General features: G+C 51.9%; 1 protein-coding gene across 2 annotated transcripts; it reads right to left on the bottom strand.

The window, feature by feature from the left end:
- Positions 1 to 5550: 5550 nt before the first annotated feature.
- On the bottom strand, positions 5551 to 15152 carry RAB3D (RAB3D, member RAS oncogene family). Of its 2 annotated transcripts, none has more exons than XM_036313970.1 (5): positions 15021 to 15152; positions 13449 to 13692; positions 12693 to 12811; positions 12481 to 12605; positions 5551 to 8290 (listed from the first exon to the last, which is right to left on the bottom strand). In XM_036313970.1, the coding sequence occupies exons 2-5, from the start codon at positions 13674 to 13676 to the stop codon at positions 8103 to 8105; spliced, it is 660 nt and encodes a 219-aa protein (XP_036169863.1). In that variant the 5' UTR covers positions 13677 to 13692; positions 15021 to 15152; the 3' UTR covers positions 5551 to 8102. The 2 variants fall into 2 exon arrangements, with proteins under 2 accessions (XP_036169863.1, XP_036169862.1); XM_036313969.1 differs by having other exon boundaries at positions 14969 to 15152.
- Positions 15153 to 15907: the final 755 nt, after the last annotated feature.

The raw sequence follows: 15907 nt of genomic DNA on the forward strand, positions 1-15907 counted from the left end.
CAGCCATTCTTTGGCATCACCAAACACACAGGCCATCATCGAATTCCTCTAATTGGCTCCAAATGTCACTGTGCATTTGGTTTCTTTGAATTGTGATCCAAACAAGCTCCACATGTTATGTGTGTCATGTCTTCTACGTCCCTTTTATTTGAACCCAGTAGTCCTGAAATCAGAGTGCGCATTGCAATCCTCTAGATCAGCGATTCTCAACCTGTGGGTCGCGACCCCTTTGGGGATCGACGACCCTTTCACAGGGGTCGCCTAAGACCATTGGAAAACACATATATAATTACATATTGTTTTTGTGATGAATCACTATGCTTTAATTATGTTCAATTTGTAACAATGAAAATACATCCTACATATCAGATATTTACATTACGATTCATAACAGTAGCAAAATTGCAGTTATGAAGTAGTAACGAAAATAATTTAATGGTACATCTACACGATGGAATACTATGCTGCTGTAAAAAAGAAGGAACTCTTACCATTTGCAACGGCATGGATGGAAGTGGAGAGCATTATGCTAAGTGAAATAAGTCAGTCAATGAAGGAAAAATACCACATGATCTCACTCATTCATGGATAATAAAGACCATTATAAACATTTGAACAATAATAGATACAGAGGCAGAGCTGCCTCAAACAGATTGTCAAACTGCAGCGGGAAGGCCGGGGAGGGTTGGGGCGCAGGAGGGAGGGGGGGTAAGAGATCAACAAAAGGACTTGTATGCATGCATATAAGCATAACCAATGGACATAAGACACTGGGGGATAGGGGAGGCCAGGGGATTGTCAAGGGCGGGGAAAAAAAAAGGACACATATGTAATACCCTTTGTAATACTTTAAGCAATAATAATAAAAAAAATTAGCTTTATTGTTAAAAAAAAGAAAATAATGTTATGGTTGGGGGTCACCACCACATGAGGAACTGTATTAAAGGGTCGCGGCATTGGGAAGGCTGAGAACCACTGCTCTAGAGGTTTTGTTAAAGTCCCAATCCCTCTACCAGAGCTTCTGACTCAGGAGACCTTGAGGGCCCAGGGGTCTGCATTCCTAACACATTCCCAGACAACGTTGCAGACACAGGAAACACACTTTGAGAAACCGCTGCTCTAGATTTCCTCCTTTTCCCCAACCCCACCTACCTTGGATTTGTTGCAGGAAGAGTGTGGAATGCTGGGAATTCCACACCTCCTGGTTTTGCTGTGTCTGCTCTGTGGTGCCTTTACCTTGTTCCTCTCTCCCCTGTATTTCCTATAAATCACTTGTTCTCAGCCCTGGCTGTACACTGGAACCCCCTGGGAATTTAACAAAATACTCAAGCTTGCACCCCAGGGTTACCAAGCAAGGCCTAATGGACACAGAAGCCAATACTATGGCACTAGCTGCTTCTTTTTTCTTTTTAAAATATATTTGTATTGATTACAGGGAGAGAGATAGAAATATCAATGATGACAGAGAATCACTGATCAGCTGCCTCCTGCACGCTCCAGACTGGGGATGGAGCCTGCAACCCGGACATGTGACCTGGAATCAAACTGCGACCTCCTGGTTCATAGGTCAATGTTCAACCACTGAGCCATGCCGACCGGGCTATGGCACTAGCTTTTGAGGAGGAAAAAAAAAAGCTTTTATTGTGAGGTCAACCTGCAGAGAGACAGGAGGCAAGGCTCAAGCCTGTCTCCTCCTTCCAGGGCTTGGGGCCAGGTAGCTTAGTTGGTTAGAGGGTCGTCCTGAGATACCACGGTTATGGGTTCAATCAGGGCACACACAAGAATCAACCAATGAGTGCATATATAAGTGGAACAACAAACTGGTGTTTCCCTCACTCTCTCTCACTCTCTTTCTCTCCCTTCCTCTCTCTCTCTAAAAATCAATAAATAAAAACTAATAAATAATGCAAGGGGTTTCAACACCGGATCTTCCTGGACAACGGGCCCTTTGCTTCTGAAAGGGTTTCACCAGGTCCCGATCTTGTCCTGGTCCTTTGTTTCTGCGGGGGGAGCAGCGAAGGGTTCACAAGTGCTACTCACAAGGGGAATATCGAAGTTTAAACTTTGGTCTGGGTCCTGTTGGTGCGAACCCTGAGAACGAAGATACCTACTGACAAGGGTTCCTGGTGACTAACTGGGCTCAAGTTTTTAAAAAGAGAGCCTGGCAGCCATTTCTACACAGGGGCCTCTCACACAAACTGCACTCCAGGGAGACGTCTGCACTGAACTGCTTGCCTCTGCACTGACTCGCCTGCCTGCACTGCTCCCGCCACCTGAGCCAGCCCTGATGAAGGAGTGCCTGAAATCCTACTTCAACCCATAGGACTGAGGCTTTCCCCATCCAACCGGAGCTGCAAAGGTCCGGTCAGCTGGAGCAGTTCTATTCTGACCAATTAGGACAGTGCCTTTGGACCAATCAAACGGCCGAGGATGTGGAGCCCTCATTTGCATGAGGACACACCAATCAGGGACCAGGCGTGGGGACTTGTGTCTATATGAGCCAGCTCTCCTGCGGCTCTGGGAGCACTTCTTTCCACCTAAGGCTGAAAGGAACAGAACAGGCCAGAAGGCAGTGAGCAGGTCACTGCAGCACAGAGCTGATGACACAGCAGACCAGTGCAGACCAGCCAGGGGCGGAGCTGCCTAGTTGGAGGGTGGCCTGGCCCCAGGGCTGCCTCACAGCTGTGCTGTATCACAACTGAGGTGTTTTGCACTGTGTAATTTCATTCTTCACCACACCCCGACTGGGGATTCCTATTGTTGTTGAATTGACACCAACATCCATCAGTTGAGATTAGAAACAGGATAGGAACCGTTTGAGCTGGTTCTGTGTTTACGCCATCTCTCCATCTTCTGATTTAATTGGACTGGGCTGTGGCCTGGGCATGGGACTTATTACATTTACCCAATTAAGGGGTGGCCACGGACACTGCTGAGCATCAATAAAACCAGGATTTCATCCAGTGACCATAGCAGACTGAATGGATTCTTCCACTGGGGGTTGCAAATGGTAATTTATCTAATGTTACCATCTTTCTTTTGGGGAAGATAATAAAATGGGCACAGTCCTATTTGCTAATGCTGCAATCAACTGCCACTCTCTAAAACACACCTAGCTTTCTTTGGAACCAGCCCACCTCTCAGATTTCTGTCCCTAAGTAAGGGGCGGGCAAATACTCCCAGCCAGCCAATCAGCACGTTTCATCTGTCTTGACCTCAGTCATTGGTTCAGGCATGGACTGGGACCCAGGCGGCCAAGAGACTTGGTTTGGGGAAGTTAACTAGGGTTATCAGGAAAGAGCAGCTTCTACCATCTCCACAGCCCCCCACAACTCACATGGTTCAGAGGGGGCCACCTCACAGGGGCGAGGCTACAGAGAGAAGGCACAGAGAGCAGGGATGAGAATCCTGGTACCATATGCAAGTCTTTGGACCTAGCTCACTCCGGCTCTGCAGTTCATTCATTCACTGAACAAACATCTGTACAGTGCCTGCTGAATGTCAGAAACAAACTGTTTTTACTCACACTTCTGACACCAAATATGTGGGGATTTTCCATATGAAGCAAATCTGCAGGCATCAACCGGGTGTCCTACAGTTCAATTCAATTCTGAAACTAACTACCCAGAGCCCACATCAGAAGCCACAGGTTTAAGGGCTCAGTCCCGCAGGACTGCCGCCATCTCAGATGCCAGTGGCAAGAATCATGTCCCCAGGTGAGACACATTTCTGAGTTGGTTACAGTCAGAGGTTTCCCGCCATCTTCCTTCCATTTCAGGTTTGATAACTAGAATGACTCACAAAACTCAGGAAAGCATTTGACCCGTTATTACATTTATTACAAAAGCTACAACTCGCCCTGACTGGTTTGGCTCAGTGGGTAGAGCGTCGGCCTGCGGACTGCAGGGTCCCAGGTTTGATTCCAGTCAAGGGCATGTGCCTTGGTTGCAGGCACATCCCCAGTGGGGGGTGTGCAGGAGGCGGCTGATCGGTGTTTCTCTCTCATCGATGTTTCTAGCTCTCTATCCCTCTCCCTTCCTCTCTGTAAAAAATCAATAAAATATATTAAAAATAAAGCTACAACTCAGAATAAAAACATATTTAAAAATATAAATAAAAGCTATAACTCAGGAACGGTGAGACAGAAGAGATGCACAGGACAAGGTATGGGGGAGGGGTGTGGGATTTCCATGCCTTCTCTGGGCGTACCACCCTCCCAGCATGGCCATCTGTTCACCAACCCGGAAGCTTGTCCATAGTTTAGGGCAGTGGTTGGCAAACTCATTAGTCAACAGAGCCAAATATCAACGGTACTTCTTCAAAATAGACTCGCCCAGGCCGAAAACCGACTTCTGCGCATGGGCCATGAAGTTTCAATCGCACTGTACATGCGTGCCCGCACGTGGTATTTTGTGGAAGAGCCACACTCAAGGGGCCAAAGAGCCGCATGTTTGCCGACCACCGGTTTAGGGTTTTCATGGTGGTTTCCTTACAAAGACATGATTGATTAAATCTTTGGCCATTGGCGATTCACTCTATCTCCAGCCCCACTCCTCCCAGGTCAGGGGGCAGGACTGACCGTGCCAACACTCTAATCATGGCTTGGTCTTTCTGGAGACCAACTCCCATCCTGAAGCTACCAACCCCCTCCCCCAGTCCTCTGGGTAACATACAAAAGACACTTAGCCGTCCCTCCGAGATAACGGTTTTAAGAGATGCTGCTAGGAACCAGGGACAAAGACCAAGTATTTCTTTTTTATTGTAGCAGACAGGAACAGAGCTGGGGGTGGCAGTGAAATATTTTTAAATCCCTACGTTTAGCTGACACTATTGGAGGAGATACTTATTGAAGTTAAATGAGAAAATGAAATAGTATTTTATATTCTAGGGGCTATGGGAAGGAGGGGTTGCAGTACTAAAGTACTAAATTGTGAGGGAAGTAGGGGGAGGGGTGCAGAATGAGAAGGTGAAATTTGTGGAAAGACCTGAAAGAGGAAATGAGAGAGGGGAGCTTTGTGACTACCTGGGGTAGGAGAGTTCCAGGCAGAGGGACAGCGAATGCAAGGGGCCTGAGGCAGGGGCCTGGTGTGTTCAAATAGCAGCTAGGAGGTCAATATGACCGGAGCAAAGCAAGTGTAGGGGGCAAGTGGGAAAAGTTGAGAGCAAGGAGGTGGCTGATGAGGTCAGGCAGTACCTTGTAGGACACAGGGAGACTTTGGCATTTACTCCCAGGCAGGTGGGAGCCATGGAGGGTTCTGAGGAGAGGGATATGTGTGCTCACAGGCGCCCCTGGCGGCTGTGGTGGAGGACAGACCTTCCCAGTTGAATTAGTTGGAGCAACATTATCCTACCTGCCCTCCAGGCAGAGGCAGTTTCCAGGGCAAAGCAGTGGCCAGGAGTTCCCGCTAGACAGCCCCAGGCCCGAGCCTCCCTGGACTCACACGGCATCTGCTACAACCCGCATGGCCCTCGACCCTCTGCTTGGCTGTGAGTCAACTGCCCTCTTCCTGGAAGTCGCATTTCACTAATGGAAATAAAAAAACAACTGCATCTGGGCACAATGGCTTTAATTGTTTTTTCGTGTGGAGAAAAGTGCCACGTCTTTCCAATGGTCATCAAAGACTCGCTTACGCAGGAGAGCCACATCCAGGGCAGAAATGAGCAGGCCGAGGGCTCTCTCCGTAGTGTTTTGGGATTATGGGGGAGAAGAAGCCAGTTAGCAGAATTAGTGCTTCCACACGGAGACCAAATTTCACCCTTTGCTTGTTTTTCTTAGTTGGAGAGAATGACACAAGAATATGACCCTCAGAGAAGCCAGGAAAAAGAAAGCAAGCAAGCAGAACCCTAAACCACAGCAATCATGGCAGTTTCCCACCGAACTGCCTGTGGAAAGGCAAGTAAAAGCAAATGGTAAGAAGGGACAGCACCCAGGCAGGACCCAGCCTCAGGCGAGGGCTCCAGGCCCGGCTCCCTGCAGCTGGGAGGTGGTTTTCCCACAGCCTTTGGTTTATTTTTGTTTGTAAACTCAACAAGCCTCCCTCCCCTCAGTGACCCGGGAGGACATCAATTTCTGCTCCCCAGAGACTATCTTGAGCAAACACCCTCCCCCCCAAACGTCATGAAATAAAAACTTGCATTATTTTTAGCAGAAACAAAAATACATATTCCGCTCCTACATGCGTCCCAGTCTTGAGAGAACCCGGCGGCAGCTGTCTCGGCTGTTACCTGAAGCTGAACGGTTGAAGAACTCTGTGCACACAGAAAGCTTAGACCGAGTCAGATACACGATGCGGCCATCGCTGCATCATACGGGCTGTGGCCATAGGCTGGTCCCTCTTGACCCACCGTTTTTTCTGGCAGCAGCTCAGGGAGAATGGACTGGCCAGTGACATCTTGTCAACCCGTGGTGCAACTTAAGAAGACTTTTAACTAATTTAATGTCACTTTTATGTTAAAGCAATGAACATTTCTGATTTCAGATCTTCTTTGTGTGTCTCCCAAAACCTGGTCCTTTCACCAGTCATTTCACTTGTTGTGTACAAAGACATCCTCACTCCGAAAGTCTCAGGGCAGACCCTGATACGGGGCACGTAGGGCCCTCTAGAAACGGGTTCAATCTAGAGTTTCCAGAAAGGCGGGAGCTAATCTTAAACTTGAACTAGGCCTTCCCCATACCACAGCAGAGGAGGTGGAGACCTTTAAGGCTATAGGCTGTCCTCACAGTGTCTATCAAGTTATGGGGTGTCGGTTGGTGTTCCAGGGCAGAAAGGGCCACTGAGCTGTACGGGGTGCATGTGAAGAGGGTAGATCCCCAAACTGCACATAACCTCCCACAGCAGGAGCCCGGGGCAGCTGGGAACCCAAGCCTCAAGCAGGGAGACTGACCCCAGCCCATCCCCCACCAGCCTGCCACTCCCAAGCTATATCATGAAGTGCAAGAGGCAGTAGCAGTTACACAACCCTACCCTCTCCCTCATCCAGCCAAAACCCCAAACATTCCTGAGAGTGACTCCTCCATTAGCAAAAACAGGTCCCATCTCTGGGCCCCACCGATGACATGGCTCAGGACGCGGACCCCGGGTCTTCCACCGTGCTCAGGTGAAAGACGCCCAAGGCCTTACAGCAGAAAGTCACCAGCAAGGGAGGGCCATGGGGACGTTGCTCAATTTCCTTCTCTAGCCGGATGTGAGATGTGGAAAGACTTTGCTTAAAACATCACCAAATGGGCCCAGGGAGGCAGGTTTGGGCAGGAGGGCCGGGGCTCCTGGCTCTGAGGTTAACTCCTGGCAAAAAGCCCCAAACGGTAAGGCCAGGGGGTTGGCGATTCTCTGCTTGGCCTAACACGGTGCCTCATTCCAGAATTCAATCCCGGATCAGGGGCACCATGGATCAGCCAAAAACAGTGGCAGGGTCGTGGTGATGCAGAATTCTGGGGAAACTCAGAAGGCACTTCGGGGTCCCCGAAGCCAGGGGGTTCTGACCCCCTATCCCTTCCCAACAGGTAAAGCTGCTTTAATACTGTTCTCACAGAGGATCTGCAGGCCAGACGGGAGGGGTCTACCAGGGCCAAAGTCACCGCCCCACCTTGGAGCCTTGAGATCAGAGACCGATGGGCAGGCTCGGGATCAGAGGAGGGGACCCCGAGCAAGGAGCCTCCTTCCCCATCTCCAAGGATGAACTCGGAGAAGCCGCATGGCAGGAGGAAGAAGGCTAACCCCCTTCAGCCAGCTCGTGAACTCCAGACAAGGCCCAGCACAGAACAGATGTGGACAATGGCTCGAACCCAGAAGGCACTGTAGAAGCCCCCCCACAGGCTGCCCATGTGCGCCCACTGAAACACCGGGAGGCAGCAAGCGCGTGCATGTCAACAGCCCCAGACCCTGCCTCTCGTGCAGAGTCCTGGGGTCTGGAGCTTGCGACAGGGGCTGCTTGGGCAGCTGGTGGCTATAGTGAGGAAACGAGCCATGCGGGCAGTGAGGGGCAGTTGACAGCTGACAGGAGGGAAGGGGGCGCCCTGAGCTTGAAAATAGCCCTTGTGGCTCATGCCTCAGTCACATTCCCTGCCGAGGCAGGAGGGGGTGGGTGGGGGTTGGGTACCCTCTCTAGCAGCTACAGCTGCTAGGCTGGGGGGGTGGGGCATCCCCCAAGGCAGGGCCTTTCCCATTGCTGCCCGGGCTGGAGCTTGGATCCAGGGACTCATTCATTTTCTCACAGATGACATCCACCAGGCGCTCGAAGACCTGCTTCACGTTGATATTCTCCTTGGCACTGGCCTCGAAGAACTCGAAACCTGGATGAACATAAGTGGGGACACCTGTGAGACCCTGAAAGGCATAGGCTGGGCTGTGGCATCATCCAAACCTGGGTTCCACGCCCACTTCTGTCTGTTATGCAGCTATGGGACCCTGGCTGAGTGCCTTAGTCTCTCTGAGCCTCAGTGGGCTTGTCTATAAACTGGGAACCATGTTAATAAAAACCTGTGATAGTCCTGGCTGGTTTGGCTCAGTGGGTAGAGTGTAGGCCTGTGGATTGAAGGGTCCCGGGTTCGATTCCCATCAGGGGCGCCTGCTCAGGTTATAGGCTCAATCCCCAGTCGGGGGCATGCAGGAGGCAGCCGATCAATGATTCTCTCTCCCTCTCCCTTCCTCTCTGAAATAAAAAACAAACAAACAAAAAACCTGTGACAGAAGCCCTGCTCTGAGCTACCCTAAGAATCTCTTTGTCCCAGGGCAGTGGCTGCTAGAGTCCAGGTAGTAACATCCTGGTGCCTAGAGGGATGGGTACCCACGGGTGGCTTCCACTGACCTTCCATGCAATTGTACTGCACAGGAAGGTACCGCAAGGCTGCCCACAAAAGTAGGCATTGATATGGACTTTGGAAATGTTCTGGGAAATGTGCTTCAGACCAAGTAAAACATAGCTGAAGACTGGCTTCAGCCTGGGGGGCTACCAGTCTGCAGTCTCTGTCGGGTTCCCCAGTGTTTGTGGAGAGTGTGTGATAAGTAGTTCCAGGCCTATAGAATGCACTAAAAATGGTAATGGTGATAATAATAATAATTAATAATAATAATAAGGGCTTATATCATGTTTACTATGTGTCAGGCACTTTTCTAAGCGCTTTACATAAATAAACATCTTTAATGATGCTCTGAGGTTCATCCTATTATAACCCATTTTATAGATGAGGAAACTGAGGCACAGAGAGGGAAAGTCACTCATTTAAAATTCACACAGGTAACACGTGGCAGGGCCAGGGTTCACACCCAGGCTGCCTTGCTTAACAACAGTTAATATTAAGTAAATATTTTTAATATGAAGAAAGCCCTAACCGGTTTGGCTCAAGAAAGAAAGAATAATAAATATTCCTATTGTACCACCTTGGGTCTTGGCTGGCTGACTCCTGGGGTGGAGGATGTGAGGTAGCTTTGAGTATATTCTTAGTGACCATCATAACTTGTTTGCCCTCCCAAAGGTGGGAGGTGAAAGGAATGCTTTGCTTAAGGTCCCTCAGCTACAAAAAGTACCAGTCAACCTGAAAATAAGGGTGTACAAGACGATCCTTCCTGCACCCCTAAAAGTTTGGTTAAGAATCTGCCTGCAGGGAACTATCCCTGAAAGGTCCCCGATGTGTCCCCACCTGCCAAGGTGGGCCAGGAATCCAAGCAAACACCCACCGCATTACACACAGCACAGGGTAAGTGGGCCTCCGCCCCGGCATGTCATGCTGCTCTATAAAAATGTAATTGTAATTAAATAGTCAGGTGTGTGACTATAGGTTTCCTATCCGTCTCCGCTACTAGACCACCAGCTCCAAGAGGGCAGGACTTCTGTCTGCCTTGTCCACTCCGCAGCCAGAGCCTGGCACAGAGCAGGCATTAGGGGAACTACTTGCTCAATGACTGGATGAATGATGAATGAATGCTAGAGGCAGGATATGAACTCAGACCTTCTACTCTGAACCTAGTGACCATCAATGGCACCCCACTGTCTTCCTGGGCAAACCTGGCATTTCCTTCAAATATGTGTGGCTTCTCTCAATCTGAGTTCTTTTTTTATATATATTTTTTCTTCATCATAAATATTTGCTAGAAACTGCTGAAAAGTATCAAGACAAATATGAAAGCCATTTGTAGTTTCATCACCCAAAGACAATTACTATTGGTGTTTGATATGTAGCTTTCTAATTTTAAAAATACAAGTATAGCCCTAGCCGGTTTGGCTCAATGGATAGAGCATCAGACTGCAGACTCAAAGGGCCCAGGTTCAGTTCCGGTCAAGGGCACATGCCTGGGTTGCAGGCTCGATCCCCAGTAGGAGTCCTGAAGGAGGCAGCCAATCAGTGATTCTCTCTCATCACTGATGTTTCTGTTTCTCTCTTCCTCTCGCTTCCTCTTTGAAGACAATAAAAAATTAATTTAAAAAATACTAATTCATAATTGTTGGGTTTGGGTTTGTAGGTGGTGGTGGGGGTTTTTTGTTGTTGTTGTTTTCTTACAAAATTGAGATGAAATTCCATCTTCTGCTTTGTACTCTGGTATTTCAAACCTAATGACAGGGTGGGAAGTCTCCCCTCAGCCCTGTCACTAGATGTCTCGGGAAGAAGGTGTGGGCGACACCCACAAGTGCCCTAGCCCACGATGGGACTCCCCAGGGAGTGAGCCCCAGCTAGAGTTCCCAGAAAACACGAGGGACAGAGGAGCAGGTTAAGCGACACCACGAGGGAGCAAAGAGCCAGACCTCAAATGGAAGATGTTCCATAGGACAAAGACCCGGCTTCTCCAACAAATTGATGGCAAGAAAAAAGAGAAAGGGGACCATTACAGTCCACGGGTCCTAGGACTTTTTCTGTAAAGGGCCAGAGAGTAAACATTTCCGACTTCGTGGGCCATCAGGTGCCTAGAGTTTTCTATGCAAGCATCAACAGTCGTTCACGTCACGCCAGCTAACACTCAGATGTGCCTATAACTGCTTCACATGGTGTAACTCATTGAGTCCTCACGATACCTCAGTGAGGTGGGACTGTTACTGTCTCCATTTGACACACAGGGAAGTGCAGACCCAGAGAGCTGGAGTCACCGGTACCAGATCACAAAGCGACTGAGAAATAATACAAGTTAATGTTCAACTGAGGCCAGCGTTTGCCTATTTAATCCTTCGAATAGCCTATGAAGTAGACACGGTTTCACCTGTTTCCTAGGTGAGACGGGGAAGCACCGCGGGGAGGCCCTGTGCCCTTGGTCACACCGCAGTGGGTTGCAGACTGGGATTCTAGCTTGACTCTGGGTCCTTAACGCGCCCTACCCTACAGTAGTTATACCATGTCCCTTTAAGGAAAGTCCTGGGAGAGTCTAGAATACTAGAATATTCCAGGACAAGATTTTCATTGAGCTTAAGTTTTGAATAGATAATTCATTCATCACCTGCTCCAAAGAGATAAACTGAAGAGTCCCCCTCCCACCCTGGTTTCCAGCCACCCAGTGTTCAGACACAAAAGTCACGTCTGTGACTAGATCCTTCCGTATCCCCCCAGAGTTCCTTTAGGCCAGTGGTTCTCAACCTTCTGGTCCTTTAAGTACAGTTCCTCATGTTGTGACCAACCATAACATTATTTTCGTTGCTACTTCATAACTGTCATGTTGCTACTGTTATGAATCGTAATGTAAATATCTGATATGCAGGATGGTCTTAGGCGACCCCTGTGAAAGAGCTGTTCGACCGCCAAAGGAGTCGCGACCCACAGGTTGAGAACCGCTGCTTTAGGCAAACTGAAGTATATGCTCTTATTCTCATCCTTTTTATACACGAATGCCGGTGTTGGCCAACTTCAGGATGCAGGCCAAATCTGGCCCGTGGCCTGTTTTGTAAATAACGTTTTCCTGGCCGTCATACTCATTCCTTGATGTATTGTCTACCGCTGCTTTCAGGCAGAATTGAATAGTTGTGAGAGGCCCGACGACCAAAAACATTTCCTCTCTGGCCCTTTAAGCAAATGTCTGCTGACCGCTGCCTGAATTAAAGGAAGCAGCCACAGCCACTGTTCTGCAGTTTGCTTTTACCTCTTCGCCACATAACCCAGAAACCTTGCCATGTTCACGGCCGCACGGCATTTTGCCACGTGAATATGCTTTAGGTGCTGCTGCTTCCTCCACTGCGAGACGCCTGGGCGGCTGCCAGGATGCCCCTGCCACTAGCAGAACTGCAATTTGACACACTCGCCGCTTCTCACGTGGGTGAGGATGTTTGTGGGATAAATGTCCAGAAACAGTCTGGGTTCCTAGCGGGGCAGCGGTCAGGGAGAGGGATCAATGGGTGAACCCCCTGGAATTAAGTGGAGAAGGTGGCATACATGTGGGCATTTTTCTGGCCAGATCCTCAAAGAGCAAAGGGTTGGAGACTGCGGTTGGACCTGGGATCTGAGCGTGAGGAGGGGGGCTTGTTCTGGGAAGTCCAGGGCCTATGCAGCCCCGGCTGGGCACTAACCAAGGTCATCGGCGAGCCTCTGGCCGTCCTCCGCAAGCACAACACGCTCATCCTCCAGGTCACACTTGTTCCCCACGAGGATGACCTGAGCGTTGTCCCAGGAGTAGGTCTTGATCTGGGTGGCCCTGTGGAGTTTGAGGGCTGTGAGGCCAGAGATTTGGGGTTAGGGGAGTGGGCAAAGGTCAGGGGATCAGTAGGCAGCAAGCACTCACCAGTCCTGCACGGCGGTAAAGGACTCCTGGTTGGCAACATCATACATGAGCAGGAAGCCCATGGCTCCCCGGTAGTAGGCTGTGGTGATCGTCCGGTAGCGTTCCTGCCCTGCCGTGTCCTGGGGAAACAGTGGGGTCAGCCGACTAGGGAAGGGTCACCGCACCCCTGCGGGTCCTGCCCCCACTGCCCCAGTCTGATGAGAGAAACATTGGCCTGCCTCCATGTCTGATGTGAGAGACGTGACCCTGAGCTTGAGGAATTCCCAGTCGGAGGGGTCAGTGCCTCTCACAGACTTATAAGCCCCTTGGACCTCATCTCCAAGAACCCACGTAATGACCACAAACAGGAGCCACCTGGGCTAGAGGGGAACCCTCTTGATGCACACACCTGGCGCTCGTTACCCTGACATTGTTACCAACGGCTGCACCCAGGGGGTGGGGTGGGGGGTGAGGATGGCTCTGACACCTGGCAGGCTCAGTGGGCTCACACCTGAGCCGTACCTAAATCCCTTTCCCATTAGTCACTAGGACTTCTAACTGCCTTGGGTTACTGCTGACTCCCCCTCAGATCTCACAGGGCAGGGCGCATCCTCTCGTCCTGATGAATTCGCCTCACAGATAATACCCCCCTACTCTTCACACCTACTCCACGCCCCCTCCCCGACTCTGGGCTCCTCTCTCACTCGGGACCCCTTCCCACAGCCCTACACCTTCCCGTGGGCGTCCCACAGACCCAGGAACAGCGGCAGGGCCCACCCAGATCTGCAGCTTGATCCTCTTGTCGTGGCGGTAGACGGTCTTGACCTTGAAGTCAATGCCCACGGTGCTGACGAAGGCGGGGGTGAAGGAGTCGTCTGCGTAGCGGAACAGGAAGGACGTCTTGCCCACGCTGCTGTTGCCAATGAGCAGGAGCTTGAACATGTAGTCGAAGTTCTGGTCTGCTGCATCACGAGGGCTGGTGGGGGGGTCTCCAGCTGATGCCATCCTGGGGGGAAGCCTCCTGCAGGGAAACAAAAGACAAGTAACCTGCGTTCAAATCCCGCTTCTGCCACTTGGAGGCCAAGGGACTCAGGATGCATCAGTTGCTCTCTGCAGGACTCAGAAAAGGGGGATGTTTGGCAAATGCAAGGGCCCAGGTTGGGGGGTGCATGGGGGCCTCCTCTGGCGGCTGAGGAACCAGACCCTGAGAAGGTGCAGGTGTGGACTTTGCCCCCGGTGAGCAGCCAGTGTGGCCCAGGTGTGAGCTGGGGGAGGGGGCCTGCCAGCTGGATAGAGCCCCCCTCCCCCTGCAGGCTGGGTGTTGACTTTGGCAGGTGTCAGCCACCACCAGGGTGCCTGCCCTGCCCCCATCCAAGCTGAGCTTAACCCCTTCCCTGATCCCCAGGGGAGGGGATTTCAGTAGGTTCAGCCCAGCGATAAGCCGAGCTCCGCCCCCGCAGCGGGTACTGCCACCTCCTATTTGTCAAAGGGGCCGGGTCCATTTCGTTCTGGATAGAGCTGACTCAGTCCAGCCCCAGCCCAGGGAGGCTGGGGTGATGGTCCTCAAATAGAAGGAAACCACCCCAGCCACCTAATAATCAGGAACCCTTCTGCCAGGACCCCCACTCCTGGTCCTGTCTTCCCGGGCATTGTGTCCCCACAGCGGGGCTGCCTCACCTGGGCCCTGGACATCCCCTCAGCCCTCGGGGCCTCCCTAGATCTCAGCTGCCCCAGCTGTCTACCGCCGCCCCCTGAGCCACGCAGGGAGGTTCCAGAAGACCTGGGTGAGCGGGGGACACACCTCGCAAAGCTCTTTCTCAACTGCCTGTGGGGCTTCTTTCCATTTTAAAGGAGGACACAGCCGGCCCCCCTTTCTGCCCAGCCCTCAGCCCCACCCCGTGTTCCGGGAGAACGAGTTTGAGGGGAAGACAAGAGACAGGAAGCCTTTCCCCAAGCTGGGCAGGGCTGCCAGGCTGGGGCCCCGTCCCCGCCCCACCCCCAGCCCACCTGTCAGCCGGCCCCATCCTCCCTCGCCCCGCACTTGGTAAGGGTCCCGGGATCTGGCCCCTTCCCTCTCCGCTGGGTTTGGGGGGCCCCAGCCGGTGCAGGGTAGCTCTGGAGCGTCCTCCCATCACCATATGGTCCCATCTCTCGTTCCCAGCGGGGCTCTCGGAGCCGCCCGCGTCCCATTCTCGTCCTCGGAGAAGCCCAGCTGGGTGGGGGCGAGGGAAGAGGAGTCCCCCGCTGCCCGCCTCTGTTCCCCCGGGGCCTCCCCCAACCCCCTGGTCCCCCCAGACCTGATGGGACGCGGAGGTGCGGGGCGGGGTGCGCTCCCTCCGAGGGGGTCACCTCGAGTGGGTCGTTGCCCGCGGGGTTTCCGCCTCCGAACTCGCTGCGGCCTCGACCGCGACCGCGACCCCGACCCCGCAGCCTCTGCCACCGCCGCTGCAGCCCGCAGCCACCCGGATCCCGCGCCGGCTCCGCCCAGGCGGGGAGGGAGGGGCCGCTCCCGGGGGAGGGCAGGGCGGGGCGGGGCCGAGTCCGGGGCGGGACTTGTGGAAAGCGGGGATAGCCGCTGGAAGCTGCCCCCGCGCGTTCAGAGGTCTGGAGCTCACCCCCCAACAATGAACTACTTACAGAACTCCTACTATGTGCAGAGCGATTGAGCGCGCGGATTCTGGAGCCAGGTTCGAATCCCAGCTCCTCCGCTTTCTATCCCTGTGACTTTGGAGAAGTTACTTAACCTCTCTGGGCCTCAGTTTCCCCAACAGTCAAATGGTTGATGACAAGAGTCTCCCCCTCATAGGGTTTTTTTTGTATGGGTTCTGGCCTGAATTAGTGTTTGTAATTGCAGCACGCCTGACCCTAAACTGGGCTCAATCCCTTGGCCAAATACTCTTAAGGGCCCTTGGAATTAATTTCCACTTTATGGATAAGGAAACTGAGTCTCAGAAAGGATCAGCTCCTTGGCGGAGGCCACACAGTATGGAAATTTGGCACATCCAGCCCTAACTGAGGTCCTAGAGTTTTCTTTATGCCAGCAGGCGAGGATATGCGGTTGCAATAGTTTAGGCTTTACTGGTGTTCAACTTCCAACAACTCCACCTGAAGCCACTTGTTGAATATCTCTGAGTACCACTGCTTCATGAGAACAGCAGGTGCCTCTAAGGACTGCTAGGAGAATGAACAAAAATGGCATGCATCAGTCAGGAAGGAGTGGCGTATGCTCAGTAACA

The sequence above is a fragment of the Myotis myotis genome, unplaced genomic scaffold, assembly GCF_014108235.1.
Source record: "Myotis myotis isolate mMyoMyo1 unplaced genomic scaffold, mMyoMyo1.p scaffold_m19_p_6, whole genome shotgun sequence".
NCBI lineage: Eukaryota > Metazoa > Chordata > Mammalia > Chiroptera > Vespertilionidae > Myotis > Myotis myotis.